General features: G+C 49.5%; 3 protein-coding genes across 7 annotated transcripts in view; 1 reads left to right on the top strand and 2 right to left on the bottom strand.

Moving 5' to 3' along the window:
- LOC111530838 (putative SCAN domain-containing protein SCAND2P) overlaps nt 1-8,220 on the top strand; it is a 17,075-nt gene extending 8,855 nt beyond the window's left edge. For 3 of the 5 annotated variants that reach the window (XR_004229009.1, XR_004229010.1, XR_004229008.1), the window contains one exon: nt 6,077-8,220. The gene's annotated coding sequence lies outside the window, so the exon portion shown is untranslated. Of the gene's footprint in view, nt 1-379; nt 1,296-6,076 lie in introns of those variants that run through there. The other 2 variants (XR_004229011.1, XR_004229007.1) reach the window with 1 other exon arrangement.
- Nucleotides 3,989-15,456, bottom strand: WDR73 (WD repeat domain 73). Its single transcript, XM_023187169.2, has 8 exons — nt 15,362-15,456; nt 14,696-14,763; nt 13,743-13,831; nt 9,593-9,681; nt 8,949-9,013; nt 6,994-7,158; nt 6,343-6,708; nt 3,989-4,607 (listed from the first exon to the last, which is right to left on the bottom strand). The coding sequence occupies exons 1-8, from the start codon at nt 15,400-15,402 to the stop codon at nt 4,372-4,374; spliced, it is 1,119 nt and encodes a 372-aa protein (XP_023042937.2). The 5' UTR covers nt 15,403-15,456; the 3' UTR covers nt 3,989-4,371.
- An 803-nt stretch (nt 15,457-16,259) lies between these two features.
- NMB (neuromedin B) lies at nt 16,260-20,705 on the bottom strand. The gene is made up of 6 exons (XM_031935727.1): nt 20,661-20,705; nt 19,445-19,601; nt 19,078-19,373; nt 18,559-18,640; nt 18,276-18,448; nt 16,260-16,531 (listed from the first exon to the last, which is right to left on the bottom strand). The coding sequence occupies exons 1-6, from the start codon at nt 20,703-20,705 to the stop codon at nt 16,397-16,399; spliced, it is 888 nt and encodes a 295-aa protein (XP_031791587.1). The 3' UTR covers nt 16,260-16,396.
- Nucleotides 20,706-22,219: the final 1,514 nt, after the last annotated feature.

Here is a 22,219-nt window from a genome sequence, read left to right as displayed (position 1 = left end):
TTTTTTTTTTTTTTTGGAGACGGAGTCTCACTCTGTCACCCAGGCTGGAGTGCAGTGGCACAATCTTGGTTCACTGCAGCCTTTACCTCCCGGGTTCAAGCAATTCTCCTGCCTCACCCTCCCGAGTAGCAGGGATTACAGGCGCGCCACCACCATGCCTGTCTAATTTTTGTATTTTTAGTAGAGACAGGGTTTCACCATGTTGACCAGGCTGGTCTTGCACTACTGACCTCAGGTGATCCACCTGCCTTGGCCCCCACAAAGTGCTGGGATTACAGGCCTGAGCCACTGTGGTGCCTGGTCTATCTTTAAATTCCTATTTGAATTTATTTAGGTTTTTTTAATAAAAATCTTTTCCTTTTTCTTTTCTGTTTTTTAGAGACAGGGGCTCACCATGTTGCCCAGGCTGATCTCGAACTCTTGGACTCAAGCCATCCTCCCACCTCAGCCTCCCAAAGTACTGGGATTACAGGCATGAACCACCATGCTTGACCTGAATTTTAACTACAATTAATTATCACTTAGCCCGGTTAATAGAAAAAATAAACATGGAAAACCCCAAATTAAAATGAGAGTCAACCTTAGATCATTAGAGGGATGAATTTCTTATGCTTAAGGTGACCTTCCCCTCCCTGGTGGGGCTGTCATTTTGTTGGAATTTAAGGGATCTGATAAATCTGGGTACTTTGAATGTGGGAAAGGCTTCAGTGATCATTCTAACCTTACAGCACACTAGAGAATCCACACAGGGGAGAAGCCCTACAAATGTGGAGAGTGCTGGAAGAGCTTTACCCAGAGGTCAAGCCTCATTACGCACCAGAGAACCCATACAGGAGAGAAACCTCATAAGTGTAGTGAGTGTGGAAAAAGTTTCATCAATAGCTCACACCTCAGTGTACACTGGCAAATGCACACTGGTGAGAAACCCTTCCAGTGCCCAGTGTGTGCAAAAAAGTTCAGAAAGAGCTCCACCCCTACCAGCCATCAAAGGATCCACACAGGAGAGAAACCCTGACTATCTGGAATGTGGGAAAGGTTTCAGTGACCACTCAAACCTCATTACCCACCTACGAATTCACACTGGAGACCTGTAAATGTGGGGAATGTGGGAAAAGCTTTAATCAGAGCTCAAGTCTCATTATACAGCAGCAAATTCACACAGGAGAAAACCCCTGGCTGGGCGCGGTGGCTCACACCTGTAATCTCAGCACTTTGGGAGGCCAAGGTGGGTGAATCACAAAGTCAGGAGGTTAACACCATTCCGACCAACATGGTGAAACCCTGTCTCTACCAAAAATACAAAAATTAGCCGGACATGGTGGTGTGTGCCTGTAATTACAGCTACTTTGGAGGCTGAGGCAGGAGAATTGCTTGAACCAGGAAGTGGTAGGTTACAGTGAGCCGAGATCGTACCACTGCATCCCAACCTGGTGACAGAGCAAGACTCCATCTCAAAAAAAAAAAAAAAAAAGAAAAGAAAAAGAAAAACCCCTATGAATGTAGTGAATGTGGGAGGCGATTCAACAATAGTTCACGTTTTAGTGCACATCAGAGAACCCACATGGGAGACTCTAAATGTTCCCTAAATGTAGAAGAAACGTTTTTAAAACATTGAGGCTGAAAACAGTAGGAAATCCATCCCAAGAAAGGGTTTGTCTTGCCCTTGATTCTCTACCACATCACTCACATGGGATAAAAGAGAAAATTAAGATTTCAGTCTGACTTTTCTTTCTCTCACTAAACGTTCACTTGGCTTATGACATAGCAGTCAGTTTTCTTATTTGTGCTGTTGAGACAGAAGTCGGTTTCCAGAGTCTTCAGAGACTAGTTCTGAATTTGATTATGTCACCATCTCAGTGAGTCTTCACTGTGATTCTGTGCCTTAACTTTCAGTTTGGCAATGGGGTGAGATTCTTGTCTCTGAGACCCTCCCTTAAGGACAGGAGGCTCTGCTGCACTGATGACGTTAATGATGGTTGGGTCAGCTGTGGGCTGTTTGTTCTAAGCACCTGGCAGCTAGACGGGTTTATTAACTAAAGGAAATTATAAAGGTCTTCCATTGTTCTCTGAGAGGACTGGGGCTCAGAACATGTCTACATTTCCCCAAATGCCTTTTCTTAGGATTGACTTGGCATCAGTTGAGAGGAAAGCATTCTATATACTTAATCCTTTGGAGGAAGGGAAAGGAGAATAGTTCCAACACTAGAGGTTGGCTTTTTAAACCATAACTTACTCCTCTCAATGTATTGGGTTGAACCTTACAAGATTGCTGTTTTGATCTACAAAACCAGCAATTTTACAATTCAACCTAAATAGAATTTGTGTGGCAGGATTAGCTTTAAATGCGCAACAGCGCTTGCAGTGGAGCCTTACAGCTCATACTGTATCCTAAAAATGTGAGACTGGGTCTAGAAGGTTGTGAGCCAGAATAATGAAGTACATAAAGCCTTTTCTGTATATGTGCAGAGCAATAACTAGGAACCATGGCATTAAGAAGTGTCCTAGTTGGAGAGCTTACCTCTCTATCACCTTCTTCAAGCGCACTAGTTCCTGTCTATGCTCAGGTGTCCTCAGGGCTGGGGTCTCCAGATCCTGAGGGAGAGTCTATGTGTAGGCCAACGGGTTCCTGTGGATTTGAGCCTCTACGAGCCGAACAGAGACCCTGGAAGGACTCGTGTACAGAACAAATGGGATTTAGAAATAAATGGAACACAGTTTCTACCTCTGAAAATGGTTCTTTTTGTGTGTTTAAACTAAAATATTTTCCCACAACTTTCTAGAATTGCAAAACAAAGCACAATTTACACATACTATGAGTATACTAATTAGATTCATGAAATATGATTAAGTCATGAGTCGTATTTTTGGAAAACAGAAGAACTTACCCAAATATCTGTCAAAAGTCACTGATGGGCTGTGACAAGACATTCTTTTTTTCTTTAAGAATTACCTTTGGCTGGGCACAGTGGCTCACACCTGTTATCCTAGCACTTTGGGAGGCCAAGGTGGGTAGATTGCCTGAGCTCAAGAGTTTGAGACCAGCCTGGGTAACACGGTGAAACCCTATCTCTACTAAAATACAAAAGAAATTAGCTGGGTGTGGCAGCGTGCACCTGTAGTCCCAGCTATTTGGGAGGCTGAGGCAAGAGAACTGCTTGAACCCGGGAGGTGGAGGTTGCAGTGAGCTGAGATCATGCCACTGCACGCAAGCCTGGGCAATAGAGCAAGACTCCATTTCTACAAAAAAAAAAAAAAGAATTCAACCACCTTAGGAAGCCTCTCATTTATGTATTTCTAGCATGTAGTTAGTGTTGCGCATGGGAAGGACTTAATAGATGCTGACAGAGTGAACAGCTTATTTAACCTTATCATCTATTGTGTGTGTGTATGTGACAGGGTCTCACTCTGTTGCCCAGGCTGGAGTACAGTGGCATGATCACAGCTCACTGCAAACTCCACCTGCCAGGCTCAGGCAACCCTCCCACCTCAGCCTCTTGAGTAGCTGGGACTACAGGCTCACACCACCACACCCAGCTGATTTTTCTATTTTTAGTAGAGACAGGGTTTCACCATGTTGCTCAGTCTGGTCTCGAACTCTTGGACTCAAGTAATCCACCTTTCTTGGCTGCCTACATTGCTGGGATTACAGGCATGAGCCACCATGCCCAGCCAATTTTTTTTTTTTTTTTAAGGGACAGGATCTTGCTATGTTGCCCAGGCTGGTCTCAAACTCCTCAGCTCAAGCAGTCTGCCCACCTCAGCCTCCAAAAGTGCTGGGATTACAGGTATGAGCCACCATGTCCAGCACACTTTAATATTCACTATGGGCCCTCAAAAGGAAATGTTTGTGGGGCCACCAAAAGCAAATGTCCCTTGAACCTAGTCACCTGGGGGGACAAGTGTGGGAAAGTGCACCTGTGTACCCATGAGAACCACTCAAGACGAGCAGAAATCTTGTTTTGCTATTTCCTTAAATTGTTACTAGGGCTGGGATTTTTTCATGTTTATTGGTCCCTCTACATTTTTTTCTTTAAAAAAATTCACAAAGCATGTTTGTTAGCTCTTTCGATTCTCCCTATGCTAGTGTGAAGACAGGGACAAAACACTGCCATTTTACACTCCCAGATCTAACAGTAGCTACCAAGTAATTACACCATGCATTTCTTCTAACCTTTGCAATATCACTACGAGGTAGTTCTTACTATCCTCATTTTACAGATAAGGAACCTGAGGCTAAGTGACGCTGGTGTACTTGCCCAAGGCTACACAGCTGGTAACAGGGACTGACAGTCACTTGAGTCCTACATCAGTGGCCTTGCTACTACAGCAGCTCCTCCCCTTTCTAGAGGCCTGGATGGAAAGATGCTGGTGTCAGCAGGGGGCACAAAGGTCCACCCAATCCCACACATGCAGAGAGGCATCATTTGTTGCTGATAACAAAGTCCTTGGTCTGCAGGGGTGCCAGGTGTGGGTGGTGACCAAAGGAGCAGGGTCCGTCCCGTTTCCATCTAGGAAGATGTGACCTCTGTGAGTGAAGAGAGGTTCTACTTGGCTCTGCGTTCCATTCCAAGATGTGGCATCATAGACCTGGACTGTACCATCAAAACCTGAGAATATAGAAAAGAGAGGCTTGACAATGAATCCCTAATTTTATTTTAAAATAATTTTCTTTCTTTTTTTAATAGAGAGGGGGTTTCACCACGTTGACCAGGCTGGTCTTGAACTCCTGGCCTCAAGCAATCCTCCCATCTTAGCCTCCCAAGGTGCTGGGATTACAGGCATAGAGCCACTGCACCCAGCCCCTAAAATACTTTTAATAATTTGCTCTGTGGTACCAAAACAGGCTATTGGATGAGGAATCAAGGCACTTAAAGGCTAACCATGGGCAAGTAGCATCTGCCCTCAGTGTTGGCAGCTGATGATTCCCTGGGGCATGTAACCATGAACATCCGTTGTGTACCTGTTACGCATGAGGCTTGAAGGCTAATTCTGGACAAGTATTACCTCTTTTAATCCTCAGAACTGTATGACACAGATACTGTTATTTTCCCCAGGAAACAGGCTTAAGAGACTTCTTCAAACCTTTGCAAGTTGCCCCAGATTCCAATCCCCTGCCTCTGGGTCCCTCTCAGCAGATGGCCTTGTCTCCTACTCGATGGGGGAAACAGAAGCCTTTGGAGAGAAATACCCTCATGTCCCTGCACAATCTAGCTGCACGCACACTCATCCCATCCTGCCATCTTCCTGTTACTGAAGAGCCAGCCCCTCTACCTGAGCTTGGCTCCTCTATTCTTTCTGGATCCTGGCATTTCTAATCATCCTTTCTTGCTCTCAGTGATTTTTTTCAACCCCCACCTGTCTCAACAGATCCTTCCTGTTGGCTTTTAGATACCCACATTAAGTATCCAAGCAACTAGATGCCACCAGACCAGACCCAGGAGCCTGCTGACCTAGCTGGCTTACTACTTTTTTTTTTGAGGGAGACTGTTGCTCTGTCACCAGTCTGGAGCACAGTGGCGTAATCTCAGCTCACTGCAACCTCCGACTCCCGGGTTCAAGCGATTCCCCTGCCTCAGCCTCCCGAGTAGCTGGGACTACAGGCGTGCACCATCACACCTGGCTAATTTTTTTTAATTTTAGTAGAGACAGGGTTTCACCATGTTGGCCAGGATGGTCTCGCTCTCCTGACCTTGTGATCCGCCCGCCTCAACCTCCCAAAGTGCTGGGATTATAGGCGTGAGCCACCACACCCGGCCAGCTTGCTACATTTCAAAAGGTAAGTAGGCTGAGAAGTACCCTTGAGGTCCTGTCCCCACTTCTCTTTTTTTTTTTTTTCTTTTTGGGACAGAGTCTCACTCTGTCGCCCAGGCTGGAGTGCCATGGCGCAATCTCAGCTCACTGCAAGCTCCGCCTCCCAGGTTCACGCCATTCTCCTGCCTCAGCCTCCAGAGTAGCTGGGACTACAGGCGCCCACCACCACGCCCAGCTAATTTTTTGTATTTTTAGTAGAGATGGGGTTTCACCGTGTTGGCCACTGTCCCCTCCTCTTTCTGACCCAGCTCCATGTCTGTCTCAGTGTCTTACTGTCTGCAGGCCCCTCCACCAACCTAAGACCTGAATTCCTGCTAGGCTAGGAAAGGCCTGCTGCCAATGTGTGGAAGTTTAGTAGCCAGTCGGAGAAAAGGCCTGCCACTGAAGAACCTGGAGAGTTCGAATTCCTCTGTGAGCAACTTTAACTTCTGGAGTCAGGTTTATCATGGTGCTGGAGGCTCCTTCCTGAGCACCTAACAGTCCCCTGGAAGAAAGAGATCAGATAACAGACAAAATCCTGCTCGGCAGTACCTGAGATGGCCAAGCAATTCTTCAGGCTTGGGGCCCAAGTCACTCGTAGCAGCTCTGGGTCAGGGCTAGGTATGGATACTGGGCACTGGACTGAGCTCACAGGATGGCAGAGATCCCGGGGGTCAAGAAGACAAAGACGTCCATCTGAGCCAAGGCTGGCAATGCTGGGCCCAGGGCCCTGGCCCCTGCTCCCAACTTCGGCACACCATCTCTCTCCACCAGACCCAGGGCCAGGGCTGCGATTCTCCAATGGTGCCCACTTCTGGCGGGTGTCAACAAGCCCCAGCCGGCCCGAAGCACAGCAGAAGGCAAAGGTGTCTGCATCTAGGACCTGCAGGCTACTCAGCTCCTCGCTGTCACTGACATCTGGAAGACCAAGAGCAAAGGAGACAAGCAGCTGAAGGCAGAATAAATCATATCTCCCTTCCCACTCATCTCGCTGTTGTCTGCTCGGCTGGTTGGGTGCTGGTCCCTGGGACTGCCTAATCCTGCCCCAGCATGGGAGCCTTTTGAGGCCAGGGCTCACCTCTTATTCACTGTGTATCCCGAACACCTGGCGCACAGGGTTGAACTCAGTTTCCATAGTGGCTGAGTTGGGCTGGGGGGTGATGCCGGCTGAAGCAGCCAGCAAGGGGCAAAGTACCACAGTACCTGAGGTGTACGTGGTCTTCCGGGATTCCAGATCAACGACCTGCAGACTGCGGAGTCTCGCCCCATGGAGGACTCCAGGTGCCATCGCGGTGAAGACAGCCACCCTAGGCCAGAGACTCTCCTCTTTCTCATGCACACCAATGGTGCTGACAGCTTTAATGACATCTAGGGGAAAACGAAAAGAGGCTAAAATCCAGAACTTTAATGAAGGTTTGAAACATGCCAGGCCAGCCGTCTTCCCCTGTACATTTAGAAGGTCAAGGAAGAAAAGGAGCTGCCGGTTGGCAAGAGATGATGTTGACACATAACCACTCTGACTTATGTTTACATTTTTGAAACCATCAGAAACATTTCAATTTCTTTATTATTTGTCTTATAAGCTGTTTTTTGCAAATGGAATGAACACGCTGCTGATGTCACACCTTCAGCGACAAGTAACAGGTACAGAATTCATGAACTGATATTACTTCTTCAAAAACATGTTCCATGACCTCAAGTGACTTGCTAAAGCCTAGCAAGTACAGGTCACGTTACAGATGTCATTGTCTTGTAAGGTGGACAAGAAAGTCCACATCTTTTTTACACTGAATTGAACATCCTTGGCTTTGAGTCAAGTTTTGTTTTGGTTCTTTTGTTTTTTTGAGACAGAGTCTCACTCACTCTGTTGCCCAGGCTGGAGTCCAGTGGCACAATCTCAGCTTACCGTAGCCTCCGCCTCTCAGGTTCAAGCAGTTCTCCTGCCTCAGCCTCCCGAGTAGCTGGAATTACAGATGTGCACCCTCATGCCCAGCTAATTTTTTTGTATTTTTAGTAGAGATGGGGTTTCGCCATGTTGCTCAGGCTGGGCTCAAACTCCTGGTCAGGCGACCCACCTACCTCGGCCTCCCAAAGTGCTGGGATTATAGGCATGAGCCACTGCACCCAGCCAAGTTTTAGTTTTTATTTGGTTGTCTCCACCCACTAGGTTAACAGGCAGGTTCTCCTCTCTGTATTCTACATCTGAGGCTTCTCTTAATATATGCTTAATGCTGCCAAAGAGGTGAGCTCACTTGAGCAGCCTTAGCTCTGCCCTTGCCACTGCCCCTGCCTAGGGAGAGTAGTTCTCTGGATGAACTCAATTCCAGGAGCAGGTTACAGGAAGCTCTATTTGGGGCTTGGATGTCATGCTGTGGTTGCTAATTCACCTTGTCTGCATTAAAGTAGATACTGCATTTTAATTCCCACCTGGCTCTGAGTCTACTTCTTTTTTTTTTCTTTTTTGGAGACAGAGTTTTGCTCTTGTTGCCCAGGCTGGAGTGCAGTGGCATGATCTCGGCTCACTGCAATCTCCACCTCCCGGGTTCAAGCGACCCTCCTGCCTCAGCCTCCCCAGTAGCTGGGATTACACGTGCCCACCACCACCATTTAAAAATTTAAAAAAATAAATAATTTTTTTATTTTTAATAGAAATGGGTTTCACCGTGTTGTACAGGGTGGTCTTGAACTCCTGAACTCAAGTGATCCACCCAGCTCAGCCTCCCAAAGTGCTAGGATTACAGGCATGAGACTATCCCCAGCCTGAGTCTACTTTTTTTTTTTTTTTTTGAGGCGGAGTCTCTCTCTGTGGCCCAGGCTGGGGTGCAGTGGCCGGATCTCAGCTCACTGCAAGCTCCGCCTCCTGGGTTTACGCCATTCTCCTGCCTCAGCCTCCCGAGTAGCTGGGACTACAGGCGCCCGCCACCTCGCCCGGCTAGTTTTTTGTATTTTTTAAGTAGAGACGGGGTTTCACAGGGTTAGCCAGGATGGCCTCGATCTCCTGACCTCGTGATCCGCCCGTCTCGGCCTCCCAAAGTGCTGGGATTACAGGCTTGAGCCACCGCGCCCGGCCCCGAGTCTACTTCTTAACTGGCTCAGATCAGGGGACAGGGGTGTATGAGTCACACTTTCCCAAACCCCATCAAGTCAAATTCACTCACCACTGTCCTCTGCAACTTGCCACACCTGCAGATAACAACCTGGAAGGCCACTGGTCACCAGCAATCTATTCAGAATAGACAGAAAATCAGTCCAGACCATGGGGAGCTTATCCACACAGGTCCTTTCCCCTCTCCAGCCCACTTAGCTTGGGACTCCACTTCCCGTATCAGGAAATCTTACTGCAAGATCATCAAGGCCAACCACCCTCACTTCACAGATAAGAGGCAGGCTCAGTCCACTTTAGGGAGACTGAGCCTAAGCTTCCATGTGTCATGGTCACCTAGAGAGGACACCAGTATGGGGCCAAACACAACCTGACCCAGAGACTCTTGGCCTCTCCCAACTAAGCAATTATCAGCCAAGAGCAACAGAAGAGCATCCTTCTGTCCCGTATCTATTCCCTGGAGCAACTCCAGTAGACCTGTTGCTTAACAATAGTCAAAGGGTTCTGGGGGGCTATGAAGCCACAGCAGTGGTTTCTTTGTATTCTAAATCTGGGTGTTTCTGTGTGCACCCACTTGTGTACTCACATGTGCCCGTGTGCTGAGGGGGTGGGAATGGAGATGAGGAGGCAGAATACCCCTCAGGCATTTGCAGGCATCCCATCCTGCGTGGATGGTCTGGATCACAGAATTGACCATACCTGGTATGTGGCACGTGCTTTAGATCAAAGATAGACCTGTCTGAAAATCCTCCATGGCGCACTTTGAAATCTCTTTCTGGGAATAAGCCCTACAATACAAAGGAGTAGCCAGTCAGATAGAGCCAGTTCTTCAAATGAACATTTCAGAGGAACTCTAAGTGAGGAGTCAGGTCCCAGCCTGGCAGGAGGCCATGGAAGCCACTCAGCTGGTGATAGGGTGTTGGTGTGCTGGTATTTGGCAATGTTGGTCTCAGCTGCCTACACATACAGCTTCCTTTTTCTTTTGCACATCCAAAACCCTTCTAGCCTTTCACTAGCCCCTTTTACTACAGCACAAGCATTATACTCCAGGCCTTCCTAGAGAAGCCAGAGAAGCTTAACAGCTTCATCAAAGAAAGCAATGGACACATCCCCATTTCTCCCTCCATTCTCCTGCTGGAAACCTGGTGGATTCCTCTAACAATAAAAATTAACAATGACAACTTATCAGTGTTCACTGTGTCAGGCGCAGTGTTTAGGGCTTTATCACATTTAATTCTTACAACCTCCTATGATATAGGTACTATAATTATCCCTATTCTACAAATGACACAATTAAGGCACAAGGAGCTTCAGCCACTTTTCTAAGGTCATGCAGGTATTAAGTTGTGAATTTGAACCAAAGTCTGTCTAGCCCAAGTCCATACTGTTAGCCACTAGCCTCTACTATCTCCATGTAAGGAACGAGAGGCAAGGGAAAAGGAGGTGGCCATAGAAGAAACAAGGCAAACCTGGTGGTGAGCAGGGACGTAAATCACTTCTCACAGCGAGGCTCAGTCTGGGTGAACCCCTGACTCAGACCTGAGTGGAGATGGGGAAGATGATAGCTTCTGTAGCCTCTGGGTTTTATGAGTACAAATTTGGCTTTTTTTTTTAAAACTTCTTTTTGAGACAGAGAGTCTCACTCTGTAGCCCAGGCTGGAGGGCAGTGGCATGATCTCGGCTCACTGCAACCTCGGTCTCCCCAGTTTAAGCCATTCTACTGCCTCAGCCTCCTGAGTAGCTGGGACTACAGGTGTGCACCACCACACCCAGTTAATTTTTGTATTTTCAGTAGAGACAGGGTTTCGCCATGTTGCCAAGGCTGGTCTTGAGTTCCCAATCTTAGGTGATCCGCCTGCCTCAGCCTCCCAAAGTGCTGAGATTACAGGCATGAATCACCATGCCTGGTCTTTTTTAACTTTTTAAATTTGTGAAGAGACAAACTTGCCATGTTGTCCAGGCTGGGACTTGAACTCCTAGTATCAAGCAGTCTGCTGCCTCAGCTTCAAAAAGTGATGGGATTATAGGCGTGAGCCACCATGTCAGTCTACAAACTTGGCATTTTTCCTGAGCTTTCCCTCTTGAGATTCTAATTCAGTATGTTTGGGAAGTATGCTAGGAATATGCATTTTAGCCAGCACTCCTAATGGCCCTGGTAGGGTGGTCCTCAGGCTACTTTGATAAAAACTGGGCCACATCTGCATGGGATCTAGCCTCTCCCAGGCTGAGCAGTGTTTTTCTATGTCCTTGTCTAGCCTCTCGGCCTCTTCTAAACAATTCGACTCAACTTCATAACATGGTGACGCCCTAAGAGAAATTTATTTACTTCTTTTTGTGAGACAGAGTGTCACTCTGTTACCTAGGCTGGAGTGCAGTGGCACCATCTCAGGTTACTGCAACCTCTGCCTCCTGGGTTTGAGGGATTCTCTGGTGCCTCAGCCACCCTTGAGTAGCTAGGATTAAAGGCATATACCACCACACTCAGCTAATTTTTTTTTTTCTTTTTTTTTTGAGATGGAGTCTCGCTCTGTCACCCAGGCTGGATGCAGTGGTGTGATCTTGGCTCACTGCAACCTCCACCTCCCGGGTTCAAGCAATTCTTCTGCCTCAGCCTCCCGCGTAGCTGGGACTACAGGCATGCCACCACACCTGGCTAATTTTTTTATTATTAGAGATGGGGTTTCACCATATTGGCCAGGCTGGTCTCAAACTCCTGACCTCGTGATTCACCCGCCTCAGCCTCCCAAAGTGTTGGGATTACAGGCATGAGCCACACGCCTGGCCGAATTTTTTTTATTTTTAGTAGAGATGGCGTTGCACCAAGTTCAAGCTGGTCTTGAACTTCTGGCCTCAAGTAATCTGCCCACCTCGGTCTCCTGCTCCCAAAGTGCTGGGATTACAGGCATGAGTCACCACGCTCGGATTGTTTCTTATTTCACTAAATAATTTAAAACAAAACAAAACAAAAAAGGCCAGGTGCAGTGGTTCACACCTGCAATCCCAGCACTCTGGGAGGCAGGAGGATTGCTTGAGCTCAGGAGTTCGAGACCAGCCTGGGTAACTTGGCGTTACTCTGTCTCTACCAAAAAATACAAGAGCTAACCTGGTGTGGTGGCACATGCCTGTGGTCCCAACTACTCGGGATCCTGAAGTGGAAGGATGGCTTGAGCCCAGGAGGCAGAGGTTGCAGTGAGCTGAGATCACGCCACTGCACTACAGCCTAGGTGACAGAGTGAGATCCTGTCTCCAAAAAAAAAAAAAAAAAAAAAAGAAATGTGGGGCCAGGAGTGATGGCTCATGCCAGTAATCCCAGCACTTTGGGAGGCCGAGGCAGGTGGATCACTTGAAGCCAGGCGTTCGAGACCAGCCTGGCCAACATAGCGAGACCTCATCTCTACAAAAAAATTTAACAATTCGCCAAGCATGGGGGTGCATGCCTATAGTCCCAGCTACTCAGGAGGCTGAGGCGGGAGGATCACTTGAGCATGGGAGGTTGAGGCTGTAGTGAGCCAGGATCGCACCACTGCACTCCAGCCTGGGTGACAGAGCAAGCCCTTGTCTCAAACAAAAAGGAATTCAGGAGCAAACACTCCAATTCCTGCCCCTACATGGCCCTACAAGGTCATCTGCCTGTATGCCTCACTCCTCCCTTGTCCTCTGATGACTAATAGCATCCCCTGGACTCCTGATCTATCCTCATCTTCTATTCCTGGAAGCAGGAGCATGTTCCCTGTGATATTCCCTCATTTTCACCCTCTCCCTCTTCGAGGGTTACTTTCCCACAACTTGTAACTCTGCTCAAGCCTCTGTGTTTAGGAAACCTTCCCTCAGATCTGTGTTTCCAACTAGTTGCTGCTTTAGCTTCTTCCCTCCCTACATTTCCTGACTCTGCTTCCTCTTCATTTTTAGTCTTTGGGCCTAACCACCACCAGCAAAAATCCTGTAGCAGAGGTCACCAAGAGCTTCCCAATTGCCAGTCTTATGAATGAACTCTTCAATTCCTCATCTGATGATTTTTGTTTTTTGTTTTTGAGATAGAGTCTTGCTGCCCAGGCTGGAGTGCAATGGCACGATCTCAGCTCACTACAACCTCCGCCTCCCAGGTTCAAGCGATTCTCCTGCCTCAGCCTCCTGAGTAGCTGTGATTACAGGTGCGTGCCACCACACCTGGCTAATTTTTGTATTTTTAGTAGAGATGAGGTTTCATCATGTTGGTCAGGGTGGTCCCAAACTCCTGACCTTGTGATCCACCCAACTTCGGCCTCCTGAAGTGCTGGGATTACAGGCGTGAGCCACTGTGCCTGGCCTTGAATTCCTCATCTGAATGATTTTTACTGGAATTCTAGACAGCTACTAACTCTTTTCTTCTTGAGAAGTTCTCTTCTCTTGGCTTCAGAAACATTGACCTTTTCTGAGATTCCCCTACCTCAGAGACTATTCTTTCTTAGTATTCTTTGGGGGTTCATCTTCCTGTACTCATCCCTTAAATGTGTTCCCTGAGGTTCTGTCCTCACTATATTCTCCTCACTCCTTATATACCACACATTCACTAGGTGACTTTAACCACTCTGAGTTTTTCAACTGCCCTCTATATCCTTAATCGCTCCCTAAATCTATTTCTGATAAAGTATAACCCACCTCTTCCTCTGATAGCCCTCTGTAAACCACGAGACATTCTACAGCATTTATCTCTCTGCATATCTGCCTCCCTCTATTAGACTATAAGGGCAGGCCTAGTGCTTGCTGTCTTTCCAGTATCCAGGACAATACCTGGTAGATAACAGGAGTACCACAAATGTTTAATAAATAAATAAAAGTCGACATACTCAGCATTTATATTTCAAGTTACCTTGTTTTCCTTTACAGAAAGTCTGAGCGGTAATTTCAGATGAAGAATTTCATTCTTTTTCAGGCTTTCATAGCCAGCAACAAAGACTCCTGGAAAAAGAAGCAGAGGTAGCTGTGACAAATTGTTAGAAAGACTGCAGACCATGGATAGGTCTATAAACTCCACCCAATCCCCCAAAGTCAGGATAAATTCCTTCAGTGTGCAGCCTTGTATGGAGGAATTGAGTATCTGGTTGTTTTTTTTTTCAGACAAAGTCTCGCCAGGTCAGCCAGGCTGGAGTGCAGTGGTCTGATCACAGCTCACTGCACCCTCAACCTCCCAGGCTCAAGTGATCCTCCCATCACAGCCTTCGGAGTAGCTGAGATTATAGGCGTGGGCCACCATGCTCGGCTAATTTTTGTAGAGACAGGGTTTCCTTGCTCAGATTGGTCTCAAAACTCCTGGAATCAAGCAGTATGCCCGCTGCCTCAGCCTCCTGAAGTGCCCAGCCTGAAGATTTTTTTTTTTTTTTTCAGACAGTCTCACCGTTAGCCACACTGGAATGCAGTGTCATGATCTCGGCTCACTGCAACCTCCACCTCCTGGGTTCAAGTGATTCTCCTGCCTCAGCCTCCCCAGTACCTGTGGTGCACAGGTGTGCACCACCTCGCCCAGCTAATTTTTGTATTTTTAGTAGAGACGGGGTTTCACCATGCTGGTCAGACTGGTCTTGAACTCCTGACCTCAGGTGATCCGCCCACCTCGGCCTCCCAAAGTGCTGGGAGTACAGGCCTGAACCACTGTTCCCAGTCAAAGATCTTAATAAAAGGAATATTAGTGCTGATGGGGCATCAAATTGCTACAAGTGACTCTTAGGCACCCAGAAGAGTGGGTTGGGTCCCTCTAGGCTTAGCTCCTGAAACCCAGCTCAGGAGTGAAATTCCCTCTCCTTCAGGGCTAGGAAGGTATACCACCTTTGTCATCAATCCATTCAAGGACTCGAGTGGCTCCTGAGAGGTCGAATGCATAGAAATCCTGGTACCTGCACAAAAGGGACATAAAATCACACGATGCACAGCACTTCACAGCTCAGATAACTCCAAGATGGCAGCCGCATGGTTCAGTGGCCCAAGCTCTGGAGTCAGGCAGACGTGGGACCGAGTTTGCTTCGCATTTTACTCCCTGTTTCTGGGACCAGGCCAGTCCGTTGATGGCCCTGAGCCTCTGTCCTCATGTGTGGACCTCCCAGGGTACCCAGATTTCCCAAGGTTGACGTGAGGAATCAATGAGGTCATCTGTGTTCTGAGCTGAATTCAGAGCTGAACTCCCAAGGTTGACATGAGGAATCAGTGAGGTCATTTGTGTTCTGAGCTGAACTCAGAGGCTGGCGCAAACTAACTGGGCACTGCTTCTTCACAAGCGCGGCTCTTACTAGCAATCTCACAACTCGCGCACGCAGGAAGGAGCCATTTCCTAGAGATGGGAGCCTAGGCCCAGGCGGAGTCCTCCGCGGCGGCGAGCCCGGAGGCCATAGCTGGCCCACTCTGCACCAGGATCCCCAACGTGCCTCCCCCCGCACCCATCCGCCCGCCAGGCCAGATCCGGGCCCAGCTCCCGTCTCCCAGCCCTGCATGATTTACAAGCGCAAGGATTCCACCAGCCAGTCCTCCTCAGGATCCATGGCAACGGCCGCTTCCGGCGTCTCACTTCCGCCTCCGAGCCTCGGGTCCGCGCGGCTCTCGCGACATGTGGGCAGGGCCTCCCGTTAAGGGCGGGGTCAAGAGGCCGAGCTGCGCCCCAGGCTGGGTGGGTTACTGGTTTTCTTTGCGAAAACTACGGGAAAGTGACCTGAGATCGGGACTTCCGGCTGTCAGCTCCGAGCAGGCCTTCAGGACCAAATGATCGCCCGTTTTAGGGCCGGGTGTTTGCAGCCCAAGAGAAGGGCGGTCAATGCTCAAAGGCCAGAAATAATACAGGACCGTCCGGTTAAATTCGAATTTCAGAAAAACGGTGAATAATTTTTTTCGTACGAGTATGTTCATGCAATATTTGGTACATTTTATTAGATAAAATTAATGTTTATCTGAAATTCGAATTTAACTGGGTGTCCAGTATTTTTATTTGCTAACGCTGGCAACCCTGCTGACGGCCAGAGAAGAGAGTAGGCGACCGGCAGGGTCTGGATCCCAACTCGGCGCTCCGCTCCAAGCCCGGCGGGAGGATTGAGTAAAGCCCGGCAGTGTAGTGTCTGCAGCCCCCTTTTACTAGCAAAGAAACTAGTGACACTTGCCTGCGGCAGTAGTTGGCAGAGGTGAGAGTAGAACCCGGCGCCTGGCACGAAACCTGGCATACAACAGGCGTTGTTTGCTTGCTGAATGAGTGAAGGAGTAGGAGTCCAGAGTCAGTGCCAGGCTGGTGCATGGCATGGAGTATTGTGGACTTTTTGGAGCCAGCCCCATCTCACTGAACACTCTGCCCTCCAGCCCCCTTTCCCTCCCAGCCCCTAAAAGATGGGTGGAAGGAGAGGACCAGGCATTGTATGTAAAGAGCAAGGTTTTATTCACAAATTCAACATGGAAGCAGGAAATACAGCAGGAACATAATCTGTGTCTGTATCAGCGATATTTCTGGTGACCCAACCAGAAATCACAGTAACGGAGTAACAGATATTGGGCTCAGGATTTACATCCACATGGGGCCATCACCAGGGTCCCATTCAGCACCTTCCCTGGGTGGGCACAATCTAAGCCACGCTGTTGTGTCTGTCCCATTATTGGTATCATTTCTGCAGTATTTGTACCAGCAGCCTCCTGTACTGAAGAGAAACATATAGAAGAGTTGAGCCAGGGAGGGGCTCCTGATAATGATAGGGGTATACTGCCATTCCTAAGTGCCAGATGTCTGCAGAGGTGGGCACCAGCAGGCTGTCAGCTGAGGCAGAGCACCCTGAATTGCCTTGGAGGGGTCAGGGGCAATAGTTTTCTCAGAACACAGCCCCAACCACCCAGGGTTGTCATGACAGTCAAAGGAGATCATGGAAGTAAATTCAAGTACAGTGCCTGCTGCTGGGCTAGTGTCAGTGTCTTCACTCCCCCACCCCAACTCTGCCCCAGACCTCACTCTGAAGCCCCAGACCTAGGCACTGCTGCTTCTGAGATTCTCTAGTTGGTCTGCATGTGTCCGAGCTTCAAAACCAAGGGCACTAGAGGTGACATTGTTTCCCTTCAGACTCAGCCAGCCCAAGCGCCTAGGCCTTACATCTGAGGTCCTTAGGGGCTGCTGGTTCTATGCCTCAGGAAGTCAGGGATGTCAGTTGAGGCTGGGTTGGACCTTTTCTAGGGAATGCCTCTCCCTTCAAAATGCACACACTATATGCTAGGCACAGTGGGGGATATGAAGGCAAGTCCACAACAGGTGCTGCCAGGGAGCTCACAGACTTGTAAGAGCTCCTATCTACTAAGGGCTGCCTATGAGCCAGACACCGTGCTGAGCATTTGACATAAATGGTCTCATTTAATGGGAGATGGGCCTTATTATTATCTTCATTTTGTGGGTGAGGAATATGAGGCTTTAGAGAAGTTAAGGGACATTTATAAGGTCACAGAGCTACTCAGTAGCTAGGTTATGAGCCCAGCACGTTGTAGTCAGAACCCGCATTCTACCACATCACACTGCCTTCTGCACACAGCAGCAGGGCCAGGGAGGGTGGTGTGCAGTAAGGACAGCACCAGGAGCAGGGAATGGAGGAGTTGCCACTCAGCTGGGCTAGACCTTAAGGCTGGCTTGCCTCCAGCTTTGGAGCCTTGAATCCCATAGATCAGTGATTGACAACCAATAATGATTTGGGGCCCTCTCCCCCAGCAGACATCTGGTGATGTCTGGAGGTCTTTTCAGTTGTCACAACTTGATGGGGGGGAAGGTGCTATGGCATCTAGTGGGTAGATACCAGGGATGCCACTAAACATCCCATGATGCACAGGTCAGCCCTCACAAGAAAGAATGATCCAGCCTAGAATGTCAAACGCACTGAAGTTGCTAAACCCTGCCACTGGACACTGAGGCAGATGAGAAAATGGGAAGAGCTCTGGTCAAGGTGAACAAGGTCCAGACTCTGTCTTGGCTACTGACTTCTCTTTCTCTCTCTCTGGGCCTCAGAGTCCCAGTTCGGCCACGAGCACACACAGGGCATGGCAAAGGTGGACTTGACTAATGCAACAGGGAACAGCACAGGTGGGACAACACTGCGTGGACTGAGGGAGAAAGGTCCTTCTCCAAAAGGCTGATGATCCCAGTCTGTTACTTTAGACTGGGTGATGAGTCAGGGGAACTTCTTTCCCTACTCCTTGCCCCATAGGGTCTGCCAGGAAGGTCAGCTTCCTTTCTTTGGACTGTTCCTCCTTTGAGCTCTGCCTCAAGAGGGAAAAGCCTGGAACCCTGGCTTTCTGGGGTCCACACCCATAATGTCCTGGTCAGACAGTCACACCCTAATACAGAACTGGGTGGTAATTCCTCCCAGCTGGGCCCTCCTGACATTGGAGTGGGGGCCTGGCTCACCTGGATGTGGGGTGCGAGGTGGCTGAGGCTCACGCCCAGAGCCTTCTTTAGCAGGAGGATCCTGAGCAGATCATGACTCAGCTGCAGTCTGTGGTCCCTCAGGTAGGTGTGGGGAGCTGTCCCCAATGGGGATGGGCTGGGAGGCTCCAGACTCTTCTTGCCCATGAAGTGACCTAGAAAGGAGGTGTCCGGCACAAGGAAGTCAAGCAGGGAGGATCCTACCTCGGGGGAAAGTTCCTCATCTCTCCCACGTTTCCATTCTTGTGGCAGGAAGATACTTAACCTTCCTGTTCTTGGTCCTTCCACCTCACCAAGGAGCCACAAAGGTGTCTGGGTGGTGGCAAAGCCTGCTCCCTCAGCTTTTCCTGAACAGGTAGAGAAGATGACACAGCTGGAAGGAGGGTGGGATGGTCCAGGGTCAGGGAGAAACTCTGCTAGTTGTGTGGCCTGCTTGGACAAGGGAGGAGAAAGGGCAGGGTAGGAAGTGGAGAGTGAAGAGGTGCCTGGAAAGTGGAGGTGCAGCAAAACCACATCAGCGGTTAGAAGATTCGGTAAAGTCTTGCCTAAGGTAAGGGGCACCGGCTGGCAGTGGGATTTAGGATCTAGCCCAGCCCTGTCTTAAACTGGCTGCCACTGACCTGTCCAGGTCTCAAGTTCACATCTATTAAATTAGATGAGCCCCAGGGTTTCCCACCTGCTTCGACACTAGTGTCCCTGGCTGAGGAGCGGCCGGAGGGTTGAGAAGGAAATGGGGTCTGAGTAGGATGAGGGGCACTTTCTTGCCCGGTCCGCGAAGACTTACCGGTGGCCCAGAGGTTGCCCCGCGGGTGGACTCGGATCTTGCCGGCTCAGTTGCGGGGCTCCAGGAGATCCCAGCTGAGCGGGGCGACGTCTGCAGCGAGCAGGGCGAAGAGCAGTAGGCTGCTGAGCAGCTGAGCGCCCCCCACCCGCCGGGCCATGGCTGTGCCAGGGCAGCGGCTCTGTTTTGGCGCGCTTCCCAGCCGCTCGGCTCCCGGACTGCCTTCGCTCCTTTTAAACCCGCGCCCCTGGGGGCGGAGCCTGCCCTGAGCAGCCAAGCAGTGCTGCGTGCCCGCCGCCCTCCCCACCCTCACGCTAGGTTACCGGGCAGGGACACCCCTTTTGGGTCGCCCATAGACCTGCACACCCACACTCTGAACCGCACGCGGGCACCGCTTCCGCCAGGGGCTTCTGGCTGAAGCCCACCACCTTCAGGCTAAGGACCGGGCACAGGGCACCGGGCAAACAGGGGCCCGGCCCTGGCGGCAAAGCCGCTTCCCCTGGCCCTGCCTTGCCACTGTACCACGGCTTTCGGCCAAGTAGGCACTTCAGCCATCTGAGCCTCTCTTCATGAGGGTAGAGGCTGGGCGAGGAGCTCTCCTCCCGGGTAACAGCCTTCTTTTTTTTTTTTTTTTCTTTTTCTGAGACAGAATCTGGCAGTATCGTGCAGGTTGGAGTGCGGTGGCGTGATCACGGCTCACTGCAAACTCAACCTCCAGGGCTGGGCTCAAGCCTCAGCCTCCCCAGAAGCCGGGACCGCAGGCACACGCCTTCATGCCTGGTTTCCCGCCCCCCGCCCGAGAGACTGGGTGTCGCTAGGTTGCTCAGGCTAACAGAGGCATTTTTACAGTGTCCAGCCAAGTGCTAGGCACCAAAGGACTTCCATAAACTAATCCCCATCACCTCCGCCCATTGGGGGAATCTGATCTGTGTTCACCTTGCTGTCTGCCCTCTCACAGCCAGCACCACAGTCTGGAAATGTTCTGGTACACAGTAAGTGCTCAGGATGGGAATGCAGACTGATGGAGGGTGGGACAAAGAGCCGCTTCTGAGGAATGGGCATCCAGCTGCAGGGCCTGGTTTATGGGTAGGAAGCCGACCTCTGGGTCAAGGAAGTGGAAAGAGCACTGCACCCAAGACTGCACTGCACCCAGGAGTCCATGTACAAGCTGTGACCCGGCTGAACCTTTCTTCAACGGTAAAATGGTAATAACCACACTGCCCTCATTTTTTTACATGTTTGAGCATACGTGCTCTGTGGCAGGAAGCAACAATCCTGTAGGACCTGCCCTCTCATACCTGACACTTTGTTCTCCCCAGGAGCTGTCTGGACTTCCTTGGAAAGAACTTCTTGATCAGTGGCATCATATAATGAGCAGAGGAAGACACTGTGCTCCAGAATAATACATTTATGTTTGCTTAATTAACTGAAACTCATTGTTCAGAGCACTACACTAGACACAAGAAGAGGGGTGACAGATAATTCCCTGCTCCCAAGGGAGTTAACCATCTCCTTGGAGAGACAAGTATACAAAGGAGAGAGTGATGGAGGAGCGGGGTGCAGACCACCCCTTGGACTCTGGATACCTCTGGAACACGGAACAGCATGGCTATGCCAGAACCTACTCCCATCTGGCTTGATAATGGGACCTGCTTCTAGGACTCTTGTTAGTATCTAGCTCAGCAAAGTTGCTAGCTCTGTGGACCCCATCCTAAAAGAGGAAGCTCACACGAAAAACTGGCTGCCATGCCCAGCTGGAGGCCCAGCTTCCAGGAGCATGACACACAGGACAGGGACGTTTCATTTCTGGCCCTGACTTTCCCCCCAATCTCCATGCTTCTCACCTCCCACTCTGGCATTTACACCTCTCTGCTTTCTTGTCACAGCTTAGCCATGGTGTACAGATATAGCTCTTATCACCTTCCAGTAATCATTCCTTTGTGACCCCCCCTCCCTCTCCTCTGCATCCATTAAGCCCCTATCCTATCTTCTCTAGTCCATGGATATAGAAATTAGAGTGAACACACAGAAGCTGGTATTGATTGAGTGCTGCATCACTTAAATGCTTGAAGGAATCTTATTTGGTAGGTTTCTCTCTCCTCATTTGGTAGGTTTTGCTCTCCTCATTTTATAGGTGGGAACAGGCTAAGAGGTTTAGCCACTTTCCCAGACATCCCACTGGAATCAGATTTCAGGTCTGTCTGGACCACTGCAACAGGCCCCCAAATCCATGCAGCGCAGATACAACTCTCCTTAAACTACACCCACTCCCATTGTACCATCTCAAATTTCAACACCAAGTTCGGTTTCGATATCTCAGGAGGGAGAGGGAGCGGGCACTGCATTTCGAGTTTCACCTCTCTTCCACAGGTGACTGGACCTTGAGTTCTGCTAAGTTTATACTTAAGCCAAGCTTCCTCTGACACAGCCTGGGTTCACAGCTGCAACCACAGCTCTGAGGCTGGCCCCAGACACCCTTGGGACCATTTGATCTGTCAGCCTACTACAGAAAAAAAAGGGGGGGAGGGGCTCTGAGGACCCTGGAGAAAACAGCAGGGGAGCACCTCCACAGACCTAGGAGCATTCACTTTACCTTAGGGAACAAAATGGGAGGCACAGGGGAGAAGGTGGCTTGCTCAAGGGAGTACTAGGCTCTGAGTTTAGCATGAGGACCTCAAATGCCAACTGCTTGTTCCCTAAGTCCACTCTGGTGGCAAGAGAAGTCCAAAGGCCTCCACTCCGTGGGGAAAGGCTAGCATTGAATTGAATGGAGGTACATGGGGAAGCTCTTCAGAACCCACTCTTGACCCTCCTATGATTCTACAACATTCAAGGACATGCACAGAAAATGTAAGGCAGGTTCACAAAACAACCACTCCGTGGGTAACTAAAAGGGTGAAAGATACATGGCAAATCCTATCATACCTAACATCAGGAAAACATTTAAAGTGCACCAAGATTTTTAATAATAAAACTGCTTCATCAAAAATAGTGATTAAGAATGGATATTACAGCCGGGAGCCGGGGCTCACACCTATAATCTTAGCACATTGAGAGCCTGAGATGGGCAGATCACTTGAGGCAGGAGTTCGAGACCAGCCTGGCCAACATGGTGAAACCCCATCTCTACTAAAAATACAAAAAT

This window comes from Piliocolobus tephrosceles, chromosome 6 (assembly GCF_002776525.5).
Source record: "Piliocolobus tephrosceles isolate RC106 chromosome 6, ASM277652v3, whole genome shotgun sequence".
Lineage (NCBI taxonomy): Eukaryota > Metazoa > Chordata > Mammalia > Primates > Cercopithecidae > Piliocolobus > Piliocolobus tephrosceles.
This window is presented reverse-complemented; position numbering and strand designations above follow the sequence as displayed.

Coding starts and splice junctions, on each gene's coding strand:
- WDR73 (XM_023187169.2), bottom strand. CDS start 15,402: ATGGATCCTGAGGAGGACTGGCTGGTGGAATCCTTGCGCTT. Junction 14,764..15,361: donor CTGGTGGAATCCTTGCGCTT/GTAAATCATGCA, acceptor CCTTTTGTGCAG/GTACCAGGATTTCTATGCAT. Junction 9,682..13,742: donor TTTCTGTAAAGGAAAACAAG/GTAACTTGAAAT, acceptor TTTGTATTGTAG/GGCTTATTCCCAGAAAGAGA.
- NMB (XM_031935727.1), bottom strand. CDS start 20,705: ATGGGAGTAGGTTCTGGCATAGCCATGCTGTTCCGTGTTCCAGAG. Junction 18,449..18,558: donor GAAGGACCAAGAACAGGAAG/GTTAAGTATCTT, acceptor CCTCCTTTCTAG/GTCACTTCATGGGCAAGAAG. Junction 16,532..18,275: donor ACCTCGCACCCCACATCCAG/GTGAGCCAGGCC, acceptor TCTTCAGTACAG/GAGGCTGCTGGTACAAATAC.